The sequence below is a fragment of the Panicum hallii genome, chromosome 9, assembly GCF_002211085.1.
Source record: "Panicum hallii strain FIL2 chromosome 9, PHallii_v3.1, whole genome shotgun sequence".
NCBI lineage: Eukaryota > Viridiplantae > Streptophyta > Magnoliopsida > Poales > Poaceae > Panicum > Panicum hallii.
Window position 1 is genome coordinate 66,030,176 of NC_038050.1, and position 15,381 is coordinate 66,045,556.

At 46.5% G+C, this 15,381-nt stretch overlaps 3 protein-coding genes across 3 annotated transcripts; all 3 read right to left on the bottom strand.

Moving 5' to 3' along the window:
- Nucleotides 1-769: 769 nt before the first annotated feature.
- LOC112875287 (uncharacterized TPR repeat-containing protein At1g05150-like) lies at nt 770-4,041 on the bottom strand. Its single transcript, XM_025939085.1, has one exon. It carries the CDS (start codon nt 3,589-3,591, stop codon nt 1,063-1,065), a length of 2,529 nt encoding a protein of 842 aa, XP_025794870.1. The 5' UTR covers nt 3,592-4,041; the 3' UTR covers nt 770-1,062.
- Nucleotides 4,042-5,123: 1,082 nt separating this feature from the next.
- LOC112874562 (probable BOI-related E3 ubiquitin-protein ligase 2) lies at nt 5,124-11,033 on the bottom strand. The gene is made up of 4 exons (XM_025937941.1): nt 10,835-11,033; nt 10,633-10,730; nt 10,246-10,541; nt 5,124-5,868 (listed from the first exon to the last, which is right to left on the bottom strand). The coding sequence occupies exons 1-4, from the start codon at nt 10,930-10,932 to the stop codon at nt 5,338-5,340; spliced, it is 1,023 nt and encodes a 340-aa protein (XP_025793726.1). The 5' UTR covers nt 10,933-11,033; the 3' UTR covers nt 5,124-5,337.
- Nucleotides 11,034-11,836: 803 nt separating this feature from the next.
- On the bottom strand, nt 11,837-15,188 carry LOC112874563 (glycine-rich selenoprotein-like). Its single transcript, XM_025937942.1, has 4 exons — nt 14,943-15,188; nt 12,528-12,631; nt 12,235-12,421; nt 11,837-12,153 (listed from the first exon to the last, which is right to left on the bottom strand). The coding sequence occupies exons 1-4, from the start codon at nt 14,959-14,961 to the stop codon at nt 12,119-12,121; spliced, it is 345 nt and encodes a 114-aa protein (XP_025793727.1). The 5' UTR covers nt 14,962-15,188; the 3' UTR covers nt 11,837-12,118.
- Between the last annotated feature and the right edge of the window lie 193 nt (nt 15,189-15,381).

Sequence of the window (15,381 nt, forward strand, 5' to 3'; positions counted from 1 at the left end):
TGCGAACATGTAACTTTTCTGTATCAAACATACAGTCTGAACTATTCGAATTCAATGGAGCAATATTCATATTAGTGGATATCGTCAATTTAACATTGTCGGACTATAATCGTATTTATTTGTAAAGCATATGTTGGGTGCATAAGGAGGCATTGAAAGTTCGTTAATCAAATCAGCGTAGACCAACCAAGTCTATATCTCTCAGGCTCACGTCTGAACATCTGATGAGCTGGTCCGAGAGAATGATGAGGCAATAGCAAACGGTAGTGGTCTGATTAACTCTCTCTCTCTCTCTCTCTCTCTCTCTCTCTCTCTCTCTCAAAGTGACTTAACAATAGAAAAATACTAATTATCTACCAACCAATATTTGAGTAGAGAATCAGCCGAATTTCCAACAAACATTTCAATCCGCTGCTAGAGCGAGGCGACTAGCGAGGGAGCTCCAGAGTGCGTAACTGATTCACAAAGGCCTTAATTTTTTTCATGAAAGCAAAAAGAATTTCAGCATGTGTAATTTCTTCTCCCGGTAAAATGTAGGCACTAGGTCCAGCCCTTTCTCCGACCTGGCTCAGTTCATCATACCAACCACAAATGCTTGGGTAGACGAAGCAGAATTGGGCAATCATCACTACTCCAGCAGAAAAGACGTTCAAATCCATTTGCTCACAGTGAACTCACCAGTGCCACAAACAATAACACCATGAATGGCTTAATAGAAACGAAAATGATGTGCCAGTAAGTTAAAGTACTCTAAAAATGGAGTATGAGATGAAAGGAGAAAAACCTGAATGAGAAACCCAAAATTGTTCTGGCTTAAACAAGAATATGCAAGGGTCAGCAAGGTTGTATTTGACTGTGACAACAGTGTGTATGGAATTCACATTTACTCATTCCCGCGCACACAAACAAAACAGCGGCTAACACATTAGGGTTATCAGTAACCAGGAGACATTTGGAGAACTCCGAATAACAGCACCTTAGTTTACAAGGGGGCAGTAGAGCTAACTAGACACCTTTGCACCTAGGACAATACACAAGTTGATGCTTGAGCAGCACTTGAGATCAAGCATCAGTTTCCAACTTCTTAGAATGTAAATTGAAGCACATGCACTTATCGATGAGGGCCTCAGATTCATTACCATATTCTTTGAACCTGTACTCCTCCAACTTGTACGCTGATGGAACTTTCCCTTCACTGTAGCACCGGTTACACAGGCTGAACGCATGTTTCGTTTCCTTGAACCGTGATCCAATGATAGGGTACCGGCAGATGGAGCATGTGTGGTGGCCGTGACGTATGTGATCACTCTCTTCAAGCTTCACCAGAGTGCTGAGGATCCCAAATCCCCAATCTGGGTCATTGAACATCTCTAGGAACTCTGTGTATGATACCATCGTGGGGTCAGACTCACCGTGCATTTCGAGCATGTCACTAGCCCCATGGGTGGGTATATAAACAGCTCGAAGAAGCTTAATATAAGTAAGCGCGTCGCTCCTCCTAATCTGGCCATTGCTGCCTTCGCTAGCAGGACGCCAAAGAAGTGCATCAAAGACGACACGTTTGCGCCTTTCCACTGGGCCAGAACAGATTGGAGCAATGATAGCAAAGAACATTCCAAGATCAATCCGACCAGAGCCAGGGGCATCAAGGACTGAGAGAATTCTTTCGTTGATTGCCTTGATAGCTCCTTGAAAGGTATCTGGCTTGAGAAACGAGAGTAGCCTGCGGAGAATAACCTCAAGAGCTGCTTTCCGTATTGACTTCTCAGGGATGCCAGTGCCTGAGTAAGATACAGGGACATCAGTCTCATTCATCTCTTTCCTAACCAGCTCCACATCACAGCGACCTAGCTTTGTCATCCTCTCAAAGGCCCTTATATCTAAGGCATTAGCCAAATCCTGTCGCAAGGTAGTCTTCCTGCCAACCCTTTTGAACTTGGATGCCTCCACAACAACATAGGCCTGCTCACCTAGACCATCATCTTTTCCTTTGGACGCCTTTGGCTTCTTTTGCAGTGCCTTCAGATGAGAGATGGCATCATACACCTCAACCCTTTGTGTCATCTTAAATGCCTCCTTGAGTGCCTTCTTGGCCTCTTCAGACTCCCCTTGCCCAAGCAAAGCCACTGCCTTGTTTAGCTGTGCCCTCCAATGGTTTGGTCGGATGCTCAGCACACGAGTATACATCTCTGCAGCCCTCACAAAACGACCTGCATCCATGTTCAATCCACCAAGATTGTATAGGGCATCAACATGCCCGGGTTTGAGATCGATTGCCTTCTGGAACTCCTGAATAGCACGGTCATCATCCCCTACTGCATGCAGGGCTGACCCAAGGTCACAGTGCGCATCAGCATAGTCTGGCTTCAAGAAGATGGCCTCCTCCAATGCCTTCTCCGCTGCGCGGTACTCCCCAACACCAAAGAGAGCACTCCCCAGGAGCTTGAGCGCCCGGGCATGGGATGGACACAGTATAGCTGCCTCTCTGTAGTGCTCACAGGCACCAAGTACCATCCCCTCGGCCTCCATGGCTATGCCTAGGTTGACATGGATCTGTGGGAGGATGTCCGCGGACTGGGAGCCTCCTGCCTCCGCGGCCTCAAGGGCAAGGAGGTACTCCTCCTTGGCCTCTGCGTGGCGGCCGAGGGCGTACAGGCAGTTCCCCGCGCGGAAGTGGGGGCGGACGTCAGTAGGCTGCAGCTCGCAGGCGCGGCGGAAGCTGGCTAGGGCGTCTCGGAAGAGGCGGTGCTCAGAAAGCGCCCGGCCGATGACCATGTGGTTGTCGAAGGCCTCCTCACGCGAGCGAGAGGCGTCCGCGCGCGTGCGGAGCACGGCGAGTTCCTTGACGAAGGTGAGGTAGTCGCGGCTCGTCTCGTCCCACGGCGCGGCGCTGGATGCCGAATCCGCCGCGCCGGAGATCTCCCTGGACCACCCGGCCTCAGAGAAGGAGTCGAAGTTGCTGTTGCCGGCGCCGCTTCCGTCAGCGGAGCCCTTCCGCTGCTGCTTCGAGCGGAGGCGCTTGACGAGTATCTCCAGGTCATCGAGGAGCCCCCACGAGGAGTCGAAGGCGATGCCGTGGTTGGGCGAGGTCGCCCACGCCGGCGCGGCGGCCGCGGCGCGTGAGCTGAACGACGGCGGGGCACCCCCGCCGGCGCCGAGCGGCTTGACGTGGTCGTCGAGCAGCGACGCGGCGACGGCCGCGCCGGAGGGCGGGGAGGAGGGTGCGACGGCGTCCCCCGGGGCGATCTCCGGTGAGGATGCGTCGGAGTCGACGGCGGGCAGGGAGAGCGCGAGGAAGTCGCGGTCGACGTCGCCCGCGCCGTCGTCGTAGGTGCGGAGCAGCCCCGGCAGGGAGAGGCCCCTGCCGTCGGGGAGGATGAACTCGGCGTAGGTGCGGAACACCTCGTCGAGGATGGCGGAGATCTGGTCCTCGCTGAACTTGACCCTCGGGTTGACGGCGACGACGAGCTTGGCCATCTCGTCCCGGTCCAGCCCGCCGTCCCCGTTGGCGTCGAAGCGCTCGAAGATCCTCCTCACCTTCTCCGCCCGCGACCCGCGGCCGGCCGACGCCGCCGACGCGGACAGCGCCATTACGGCCCCCCGCTGCTGCGCACGGGAAACACCAGCCGGATTGCGGCGGAAATTCGGGCACGCGGGGGCGGGCGCTCCCACGGCACGGGTGGGGGATTTGATGCGGCTCCGATGCGGGGGGTGTTCAGGAATGCCGGGTGGGCCCGGGCAGGACGGGGCGGAGCGGAGGGGGCGGCGGGGCCGGGCGCTGGCTGGCTATGGCTAGCTGCTAGACGAGAGGAGGCGATGGCTATGATGACGGTGGATGGGGGCACGAGGGGTGGCTGGCTGCGGCTGCCTGGCTGGCGTGGGGATCCAAATCGGCCGGGGGTGCCCAAGGCGGCTGCCTGGCTGGCACGCCCCCAACGTTCGTTAGCTCACATGGTGGATGGGGCGCTCCGCCCCCGTGCCCGTCACCACTGGTCACACAGCGCCACGCGAGATTACGCTGGCTGGGCGCCGACCGCGGGCTCGCGGCCGGGCGGGGCAGGGCGCGCCGGGTCGTCGTCGTCTCGCTCTCGCGCGTCGCTGCGGTGCTGTGGACGGCAGGACGGGTGGAGCCGTGGCCCGTGGAGAAGTGGTGGTACAGCTGCGGCGACAGCGGCAGGAGGATCCTGTTGCGCGAGGCGGCCAGGCCTAGCTGGGCGCGCGAAGCTGGCGTGGTCCGGGCCCCGGCAGAGCTTTGCTGGGACCGTCGATTTGGATTTCGGGGGCGTCGAAACACAACTGTCCAAGGTGCGGAGGGGAGAGCACAACTGTCCAAGGCATCGTCGTCTACCACTATTCTTTTTGTGTTTTTTGTAGGCCGTTTATAGAGTCAGAATCTAAGCAGAGAATATTTCTAGGGCGTATCTGAACTTGAGAGGATCGATCGGTTGCTCTGGAGCGCACCTGAGCTCTGCATTGTTCATTCTCCTGAATAAAGCCCGGCTATTGCCCTAACCTATGAGATAGCCGGGCCAGCAGGCAACAGGAGTAATTGATTTGCTGGGCTTGAACGACAAGGCTATTGGTGCTTTCTGCTAACCACCAGGTCATAATTGCCGTAATCCGCCTGAAGATAGGCTATCAAGTGGCATAGCCAATGCGTGTACGGCAACCAAATTCGAGAAACATATAGTTATATGCATCGCTAGCTATATGATTGCTTCAGACATGGCTTGTACTTCCATGCTCGGTCTATCAAAAGAGAACTCGCACGTCTGAAAGAAGCAGCTACACCTGATTTTTCATTAAATAAAAAAGGAGGCTGCTGCTATGATCAGTATCCGAAATTACTGAGTCAATCGAAGCTGCTTTGCAATTCATGTAGTGCTTTGACTCCTTATTTTGCATATGTTTAGACATTGTCAAATCCTAATGGTTGAAGACACCTTCTAACTAATACATTACAAATTCTAAATAACAATCAATATTTTTATGTTTTCAAAATAAGCAATGCTTTTGACTTTTGAGTTGTGTTTAGGGAACAACAAAATAAAGGCCTGCTACACTTTGAAAACGCGTAGTCGCTGAAATGCAGTGCAGGCAACAACCAATAGCACAGAATGACAAAATCAACTCTACTAAGAAGTTTATTACAAATTAAGCATGAAAGTCTGATGGAATTTTGCTGAGGTAAATCTACCATAAACGGCAGTCTTTTCGATCCAGTGGCAGGTCATAGTGGTACACAGGTTCTAAAGTTTGGCAATAGATTGGCATATTAACACAGCAGTATCTCGTAAGATACCTCGTAAGATACTCATGTGGTACATAAATTCTATTCTACATATATATCTCCATGCCAAGTATCTTCGAGGACTGGCACAGGGGGCAGAAGCTTAGCTTGCTCTCGCACTCCTTGCATAGGCAAAGATGCCGACAAGGCAGCAAGAGCATGCATGCCTCGCTTGATTTACAGACCCTGCAGGCCGTCAAATCCTTCGGTTGCCTGTTCTCCTTCGGCATCAGTTGCAAATTGACCGCACCACCATTGCAACAGGATGCCGTGTCATCTACCTCGCTATCACCACAACCTTCCTTGAAATCCTTGCTCTGATGGGCACATACCTGCTCCAAGTTGTACTTGAGTGCATTGATCATGCTCTCATTGTACTTGGCCCTTTGCTGCCATGCACCAACTTCCACTGCCAACTGCTTAATCTGGTCCTCAAGTTCAGAGTTCCTTTTGTTAATGGTCTCCACTTCCGCCTCTTTATCCCGTATTTTTCGTAGTATCTTGTCCTCAACAGAGGCCAGTGCCTCAAATTGCTTTGCCTGAACTTTCTCCAATATAGATTGCCTCAGCCGTTCACTCTGCAAATTAATGAAAGTTAGAATTAGGACACTAAAAATAAATGCCAAACAATGAATTGCAAACCCAGTAATAATGCTGAATATAAAGAGTTAAGTATTCTGAGAAAAAAAAACTTTATGGTTGCTCAATTATGCCTACTGTGTGACTACTCTAGGTGTAACTGTTATCTTGCAGTGGATAAAATATCACAAGTGATCAGTCAAAATCACTCTTCCTTGCTCAAAAATCTTCCAGTGCTTCATAAAAGTAAGATAGTTCAGGCACCCAGTACTCCAGCGATTGATAGTAAAGTTCAGACTTCGGACAAAAGAATTAACCAAATACTACTGTATCAATAAAGGTAGCACTAAATAATGAAATTGGAATGTCAAGTACTGCAAATTAGAATGAAACATGGTCAGTGATGTATATAGCACCTGCAGTACTTGTTCCTCTAACTTATGTTTCACAAACTCACCCTAATTTCTTTGAGGGATTTGGAGAACCTTCATACTAGCAACATCATTCTCATGATAGACAAGTATTATTAAGTCACATTGTTTTTGGCTTGGCTATCTACAGACCTGAGAACCACACACCCACTGATTGCATTTCTGCCAGATAGAAAGTTTGGCACCTCAACTGAAGCACATGCAACCAAGCTTCTCTTGCTACATACAATATTGCCTACACCCTCTTTTTCTCCCTCCCCTCCAATTTGAATATTGAACTCTGAAATGTGGCTTTAAAAAAGACACAATAAAAAAGTAAAATAATCCACCCAAAAGTAAAGCCCGCCAACCAATCTTCAAGCCTATATACACACCTCCATCCCTAGATCTGCTAAAAGATCAAGTGTTGCCCCATTAATGGGAATTGATTAGATTTTCAAATCATGTCGCGAACACCAGTTCATTAAGCCCATCCAGGCCCATGCAATTCAACAGTGATATTACAGCCAAAGGACAGAACAATGCAAATATAAAACTGGAAATATTTTTTTAATTATCCTTTAAACAACAATATAAAGACTAAGTAGGTTACAAATTTATTCCAAATTAACACTAGATCATCAATCACAACTATTCAAAACTAATGCTTGCAATAACATATGAAATCCCGACAAAATGCACCAACAGTGATGACATAGAATGGTTTGCTTGCTTCATGGGTGAGGGCTGATGACGAAACCAACATGACCACCACAAGCTATATCCGAAAGTGAAGCCCATGCAAGACCGCTGTGCTATTTTTTTTATTTTTATTTTTTTGCAAAAGCAGACAGAGGATTTCTTTTCTACCAAGCACATCCAAAGATATAACTAACATTAAGTCAGGAAAATGATGTCTCCCCAGGGGCATGTGCATCCCTAATCTCCACCACTGAGGATGCAACAGGATGTGTACTAGCAGTAGCACGAATCCCTTTGCATCCTCAATGGTGCAGATTAGGGGTGCGCAAAATTTGAGAAGCAAATAATCTGTACTCAAGAAAATTACTAAAACTGCTTGTTTGGTGGTTGCTTGGATGGAAATAAGTGTCATTACATTACAAGGAGTTTATGCAGTGGCTCCTTAGATGAAATTAACATTTCAGGAGGAAATCCAGGGATGTGGTACAGGACAGTTGGTGGAGAGTCTGGAGACCAAATTGTACAATAATCCTTCTAGTTGTGTCCCAGAGGTTGGGTTCAAAACAGCCTTCTTGTAAAAAAAAATCAAGGATAAGGCTGCCTAGAAATTCCCTTTCCCCGAAATGTGTGCGAGCTTTTAGCATTGGGTGCAGCTTCTTCTGTTAGAATATATGTGCTGTATGCATGATGGGCCTGGCGTCCAGGCCCATGGCCGGCTCTCTGCTGTGCCTAGATGATTAGGTTAGGCAGGTTATCCCTTGATTGGTTGTGATTCTATAAACCTCTCTCAGGGCTGCCTATATATGTACATGTATTGTATACCCTAATCAATCTATTATTCCACGCAATCACAATTGCTCTCATCTTCTTCCTTTTAATTGCAGTTACTCAATCATAAAAAAGGGTGGTAGGGTCACCCACCAAAATGAAAACTCAAGAGCAAAATCATAGTTGAAGAGCATAAGGGAGACTGGTGAAGATATGAACATATGATCACGTGATTGGAATAAATTTCATCCATACCACCATTTGAGGTGCACCTTTCATCTACATCACCAGTCCGTATCAACGACATGTAGGACCAGACCCCACACGTCATTGACATAGCCTGGTGGTACAGATGAAAGGTGCACTAAGATGTGGTACAGATGAAACTACCCAGTGCAATTAGAGATGTGCTAGGAAACGCAATGCACATGAAAGAATGGTGTCTTGCATTAATAAAAAGATCAGACATAAGGCCTAAAAATACACCATGGCACATAAAAGAATTTGTTCTACAGTTATTTCACACTTTTGATCTTGATCTTGGATCAGGGAGTTATATTTTCTTGCACTTCAGTATGCTTGATGCGTTAATTGTGTTACTGTCTTGTGCTTGAAACCCACAAAGTCTACATCCACATACTACATTCATAGATATCAGTGCTATCAAATTATACGCCTACTCTACTGGCATCAAGTTTAGGCTGATTAATTATAATAGTCAGCAAAGACTAAAACTCAGCTCCAAAACATGGAAGATAGCAATAAGGGAATATGGATGCAAAATCAGACATGAAAGAGGAAATTGTCTCAATGCTCCACCTAGTGCGAACAGGTAAAGATGTAGACTACATCTATGTGCACCATGCCACCATTGGCAACCTAACCAAAGACTAGACATGCACCCTTCATCTCCACAAACTGGTGAACTAAACCTCAAACACTAGCTCTTCGGTAATTTCCTAAACATAGTAACATGACCGTGGGAGATGTTCAAGAACAAGGGAGATGTTCAAAGTTGTACTAACTACCGGGGGATTAAGCTGATGAGCCATACGATGAAGCTTTGGGAGAGGGTTATCGAGCATCGCCTAAGAAGATTGACAAGGGTGACCCAAAACCAGTTTGGGTTCATGCCTGGGAGGTCGACCATGGAGGCGATTTTCTTAGTACGACAGTTGATGGGGAGATATAGAGAGGAGAAGGACTTACACATGGTCTTTATTGACCTAGAGAAGGCGTATGACAAAGTACCGAGAGACGTCACGTGGTGGGACTTGGAAAAACACAAAGTCCCAACTAAGTATATTACCCTCATCAAGGATATGTACAAGGATGCGATGACTTGTGTTCGAACATGTGATGGCGATACCAGTGACTTTCCAATTAAAATAGGACTACATCAGGGGTCAGCATTGAGCCCTTATCTATTTGCTTTGGTGATGGATGAGGTCACAAGGGACATACAGGGTGATATCCCTTGGTGTATGCTCTTTGCTGATGATGTGGTGCTAGTTGACGAGAGTAGGGCAGGGGTTAATATGAAGTTGGAGCTGTGGAGACACACGTTAGAGTCGAGGGGGTTCAGACTGAGTAGGACCAAGACCGAGTATATGATGTGCGACTTTAGCCCGACTAGGCATGAGGATGGGGACGTTAGCCTCGAAGGTCAAGTGGTGGCCAAGAAGGATACTTTTCGGTATCTAGGATCAATGCTTCAGAAAGATGGAGACATTAATGAAGATGTTAGGCATAGAATTTCAGCCGGTTGGTTGAAGTGTCGGCAGGCTTCTGGCGTCCTCTGTGACAAGAAGGTACCACAGAGGCTAAAAGGTAAGTTCTATAGGACGGCGATTCGCCCGGCAATGCTATACGGTGCTGAATGTTGGCCTACAAAAAGGCGACATGTCCAGCAACTGAGTGTAGCAGAGATGCGTATGCTGCGTTGGTTCTGCGGGCATACAAGAAGGGATAGAGTCCGGAATGAAGAGATTCGAGATAGGGTGGGGTGGCACCTATCGAGGAGAAGTTGATTCAACATCGGTTGAGATGGTTTGGACATGTACAACGGAGATCTCACGAGGCGCCGGTGCGTAGTGGAGTTTTAAAGCGGGGCGATAATGTAAGGAGAGGTAGAGGTAGACCTAGACTAACTTGGGACGAGACGGTCAAGAGAGACCTTAAAGAGTGGAATATCGCTAAGAAATTAGCTATGGATAGGAACGCTTGGAGATTAGCAATTAACGTACCTAAACCGTGACCTTTGTTACTTTTTGTTTAACCCCTAACTCTTTCTTCCTTTGGCTTGTACCCTTTTTGTGTTTCTTATTCTTGTTTTCTGTGGGTTTCATCTCTAGCTTACCCTAACTTGCTTGGGAAAAAAGACTAAGTTGTTGTTGTATAGTAACATGACCGGGTTGAGCAGACCCATAGTGTTGCACACCTCAATACATCAACAATTACATTTATGAGCATATCCCAGAAAGATGAGTGGGTGACCTGAGCTTTAATGAACCGGTCCATATCAGCATCAAGCCGCTGCACCTCGCGGGAGATGTCATCGTCCAGCATGGGCAGCAGGAGCAGCGGGGAATCGCCCGAGGAGTTCCCAGCCCCGCCGCCGCCCCCGCCGTGGCGCCGGTCCTCCAGAGACAGCGCCAGCCCCGTCGACACTGCCGAGCCCGTCTGCAGGAAATCGATGGACGACATCTGGGAGTTCTCCCCAAGCAGCTCTTGCTCCCTCGGCTGCCTCCACCCAAGCCCCGCGGCCGCCGTCAGCCCCACCGCATCCACCACTGCCCAAAACAGAGCGAAACCCCTCCAAAATCAGCGCCAATTAAAGGGGAATTCCAAGAGGCGAACAAAGGATTAGAGGAGAAAGCTTACGCGGTGCCTGCGCGGGCTGCTCCGGGAAGGCGGGCGGCGGGTTAAAAAAGGCGAGGGGCGCCGGGATCTGGCCATCCACCGGCACTGGCAGCGCGTTCCTGCCCAAAATTGCAGCATCCAGAAAGGAAATTGAGCGCGATTCTCACGTTGCAACAGTTCTCGAGAGAATGGGCGCAAACGAAAATTGAGGTCCAGAAGTTACCTGAAGGAAGGAAGCACCGGCTGTTGCTGATGCTGCGGCGGCGGCGGCGCCTGCTGCGGGTGCGGCTGCTGGAGATGGTGGTGAGAGAAGAACGCCATGGCGAGAGCCGAAGTGAGGAGGCAGGAGAGGACCGAGGGGAAAGGGGCGGGTCAGAGAGAGAGAGAGAGAGAGAGACGGAGAAATGGGGCCTTCTGGGGGCGAATGGCAAAATGTGAATTAGAGATACAGAGATGGGCTTACATAACTCTAGATCTCCCGTTTACATGTGGGGCCATGCTTCTTGACCCCGCAGGTCAGTAGGGAATACGTGGTTGATTCGCTGATTTTTGCTAACACCCCCGTGTTTCGTCAATATGCGAAATCAGATCCGGATATTTTACATGGAAATTTAACGTGAAGTTTTGCAAAAAAAAATTCACGGGATTATGTTCACATCTTAGAACAAACCATCATCTATAAAAATGCGACTTAAGCAAAGAATAATACATATATGAATGGTAAATGATATGGAACAATCAAATGATGAGTGAAAACATCATTAATCTTGTTTTCATCAATGTGAAATTTTGAATCAGCAACTTCTAGGAGAAATAGCAAGTAGAAATGAATTGGAGGAGCAATAGCATGTAGGAGATGAAATGGAGGAGGTATTAAAAAATCTCACAAATTTATAATTGGTATTTTTTACCGTTGTCGAATAACTTATCTCAATAATTTACTTTAAAAATGTCACAATATATTCTAAATTCTAACCGTAGAGGTTAAAGGCCTAAAGCGGGCTCTCCGGAGTCACGCCCTAAACTCATCAGGTCCTGAGAAAATATCTTGAGCCACTATTCAATAGACTCGAGAAAGGTATGCTTTGAACGAACTAGCAAACTCGTTCCATCCCATGCCATCAGAGGCATCCAATTGGGCAGCCAGATTGCGATCAACTGCAGCCGGAACCAAATACAGCTGCCCATACTGTCTGTTTACCTACCAATAACCATATAAGAAGGATTAATCGCACGATGCAGTGAACGAGACAATTTATCAAGCTTGGTAATTGGTATCGTTATGCATCATACATCATTACACGCAAGATAAACCACGAATGTACTATGCGAATCATGCCAGAGTCAAGCTACAGTGACACAGAGCATAGACTGTTTTAAAACCACACACTGACTATACTCTGTTGATAGTGAAATACATATCAACAGCTATGATGTCCTTCAGAACATGTAGGAGCATGTGTATTCATCCGTTAAACAGTCATCAGGCAGAATGGTTGTGCGCTTATTAGCCGCAGCAGGATCCACAAGCGGGGAGAGAACCTGAAATGAGCACTGATGGTTAGAAAACTGAAGTTCAAAGTGGTGAAATAGGATTATGTAGTCCGGAAATTGAACACATACTGTGGTCATTGGATCGAATGTCAGATAGTGTGCGAGGACCACGGGAACCACCTCCACCACCTCCGCCGAAGCCTCCACCACCGCCGCCACCTCCACCGCCATATGGGCCGCGTCCACCACCACCGGGTCCACCATCCCATTTCTTACCAGAACCATATCCTTTCCTGTAGTTGTCTGTTTTTTCCACCTAGAAGGTCCAAGTACAATGATTAGATTCTGGTTTGTCAAATTAAGTAAATCCAACAAATGCAAAGTTAGCAGTTAACATCGCGTACTTCAGTATTATTACTTACAGAGAACATTGTGAGAACGAAGATTCTGATGAAGTTCACAACAGCTCGAAAGAAGTCAGAGATTATGCTCAGTCGCCATATAGTCCGCTTGTCTTTCACAACACCTGCAAAGCAAGGCCATATTAGATTATATATGAAAAGGCAATTCTCTTCTCTCTCTCTGTGTGTGTGTGTGTGTGTGTTGCTGTTGTCCTTTTTGGATCCTAACAATTGATTTGGAATCAATCCTAACAATTTCAAGAACCCTTTATGAATTCTTCAAAAGTAAACATAATAACTTCCTGCTTCATCCTCCAGAATTGAAGAACCTCTATCAACCTTGCCAAAAGTTTTTAGGAATGAATTGACAACTATAAAAAATTAGACAAGCTTTAAATTTGATGCAACTATCCAATGTGGTTTATCCAAATAAATGCATGTTGCTCAGAAAAATCATGAGCAGCCTGCGTGTGATTTGATGCTAGCAGGACAAAGTATCCTGATCCTTCGATGCTTCACCACAAATGAATCACTTTCTTCAACATGATATCTTCCACTTTCTATGGCCTCACTGTTCAAAACCACAACATCGATTTTTGCAGAGCAAAATAAATACTTAAAAACAGGTTTAGAAAATGCAACCTCAAACTTTCCACTTTTCTTAAACCAGACATTATCTCCAGGAAATTTAATACTACTTGTTATAATCATTTCGTTTAGATATCAGTTGGAAAATCTAAAGAATGATCTTTTACATGAGTAATTATAGATTCTTCTTCAACCAAAGCAGGGTATACAGAACCTTTCCATGGATACTAATGATACAGGCGAACACCACCAACATGCCTAATATATTAGGGAGCGATGGATAATTATGAATCTGTAATGGTACAGTGATCAGATCAGTGCAAGAGAAAACCCACTACCACAACTAATACTAAGCATCAGCATCGAGAAAAAAGGAGCCAACTAGAACCCCCATAAGGACTATCCTTAAATACTATGCTGGTAAATTACTAAGTTCTTCACACACAGCATATACTTCTATCCTGTCCTTATGCCAAGGGAAACATTTCAGTTTTCTCCTTTTTGTTGAGTCAGGCTCCGCAAAGATTTCAAAACCCAAAAATCGAAAAAAAAAACTCCTGTCTGCTTACTTTTTTAAAAAGTTGAAATACGAATTCTCCTGTCCGCAATATTCTGTTTTAGATATACATGATAATTCCTCTATATGTGCATTGAAAAAAGGTACATGTGATATCTTAAGCTGTGTTTTGTTTTCTAAAAGCCCCGCTGGTAAGTATGGCAGTTGTTTGTCAGAAAACATCCTAACAGTCCTTGACCTCAAAGAACAACTTATAAAATTTGAAAGGCACTTGAACCTATTAATTGCCTAACATTTTAGCAAGTAAAAAAATCTGCAGTTTCGTAAAAAGAAAAACATATAGCATGATTGACAGCATACAATAACTCAGCACTTCATTAGCTGAGTGATATAGTTGCATTTTGCATTATAACTCCACAGCTTAAAGGAAATAGCTCACCGTTTTTCATGGGGAAAAAAACTCAGTATTGCTAAAATAAAAAAATAAACTAACAATTGTACTTTCCTCAAAATATCAACTACGTCTATATTCTCAAATTCATACAATCCTAACAGCTATCTCTTTGTTCTGAGAAGACACGGGCACCTACATATGATCACAAAGATACTAGTAGAGAGGACTCAGTGACCACTGCCTCTCTCCGAGATGGGTCCTGCCTTCAGTGTGTTCAGCTGTAAAACTGGATAATTCTACTCCCATTCTTGTCTACGTGACGTGGTCCCTGAAATCAAGAATGAAGGACTACCGCACAAACATTGAGTTGTTCTATCTAGTCATTTATCATGATGCCTCAAATAAACATACGGCGACAGCACCGACATATGTAATCCAGTAAACTCTAAAGTTGAGCTCAGCACTGCAGTCAGTAACACCTATCACCGAGGGTTGTTGACTACAGTTCCAACATTAAAGGGCCTGGTTGGATTGGGGATTTCGAATCCCCCTTCATCCAAACATCCACTAGCTGGAATTTCCAACAGAATTTACACTTGATTTCCGGTGGTAGGGGAATAATTGGTCACTCAGAAAGAATCATCTTCTTGCTGAGAAGAAAACATGGGCAGGCATCCATTCTATCATATGGCCAGGACTTCCCATATGCATCTGGAATTTGAGATGTCAGCATGCTGTATCCGCTTCCCTAGGGTCCGAATCTATAGGATTACATGCTCTACTCACACGGCATCTACGCCCTTTAAGATCATAAGAATCAGACGAATCTATCGATTAACAGATCGGACAGGCAAGCGAACCCACAGAACAGATCATACATATGCAATTCCATGAACGGATCTTAAGGATTGGACTATTCCTTCGGAAATCGGATTACCTCTCTCGACGTAAGCCATGGTCGCCCTGGATCCCCCTTGCCGCCCTCCTCGATGGAAACTAAGATGTTTTGTGCTCTGGTTTGGCGGGGAATAATAAGGCGAAGGGAGAAGGGGATTCCTGAACCTTCCTCGTTGCGCGTGGAGAGACCGCCAGAGGTCACGCCGATGCGGTCGGGACTCGCAAATAACGAGAACCCGGTCAAAGGTCAACCAAGCTCGAGCGTGCTCAACCGGGTGCAGTGCGGGGCTGCGGGCCTGTCGGCCTGCGGCTGCTGCCTCCTTACAGTTCCGGAAAATTCATAATTTGCCAAAAAAAATCGTGATCTAAAAAAAAGAACAAAGAAGGTTTGAGATTTGGGGATTTCCAATAGATAATGATAAATATTAGAACTTAGGAATTTTAGAGTATAAAAGAAAAGCATGTTCTGTATTTTGAGA

Bases quoted from the DNA above. Each gene is read 5' to 3' on its own strand.
- LOC112875287 (XM_025939085.1), bottom strand. From the start codon at position 3,591: ATGGCGCTGTCCGCGTCGGCGGCGTCGGCCGGCCGCGGGTCGCGGGCG.
- LOC112874562 (XM_025937941.1), bottom strand. From the start codon at position 10,932: ATGGCGTTCTTCTCTCACCACCATCTCCAGCAGCCGCACCCGCAGCAG. The intron at 10,731-10,834 runs GTAACTTCTGGA...AATTTTGGGCAG, and splicing joins CCGGTGCTTCCTTCCTTCAG to GAACGCGCTGCCAGTGCCGG. The intron at 10,542-10,632 runs GTAAGCTTTCTC...TGTTTTGGGCAG, and splicing joins GCAGCCCGCGCAGGCACCGC to TGGTGGATGCGGTGGGGCTG.
- LOC112874563 (XM_025937942.1), bottom strand. The intron at 12,422-12,527 runs GTAAGTAATAAT...TGGACCTTCTAG, and splicing joins TCGTTCTCACAATGTTCTCT to GTGGAAAAAACAGACAACTA. The intron at 12,154-12,234 runs GTATGTGTTCAA...TGCTCATTTCAG, and splicing joins CATTCGATCCAATGACCACA to GTTCTCTCCCCGCTTGTGGA.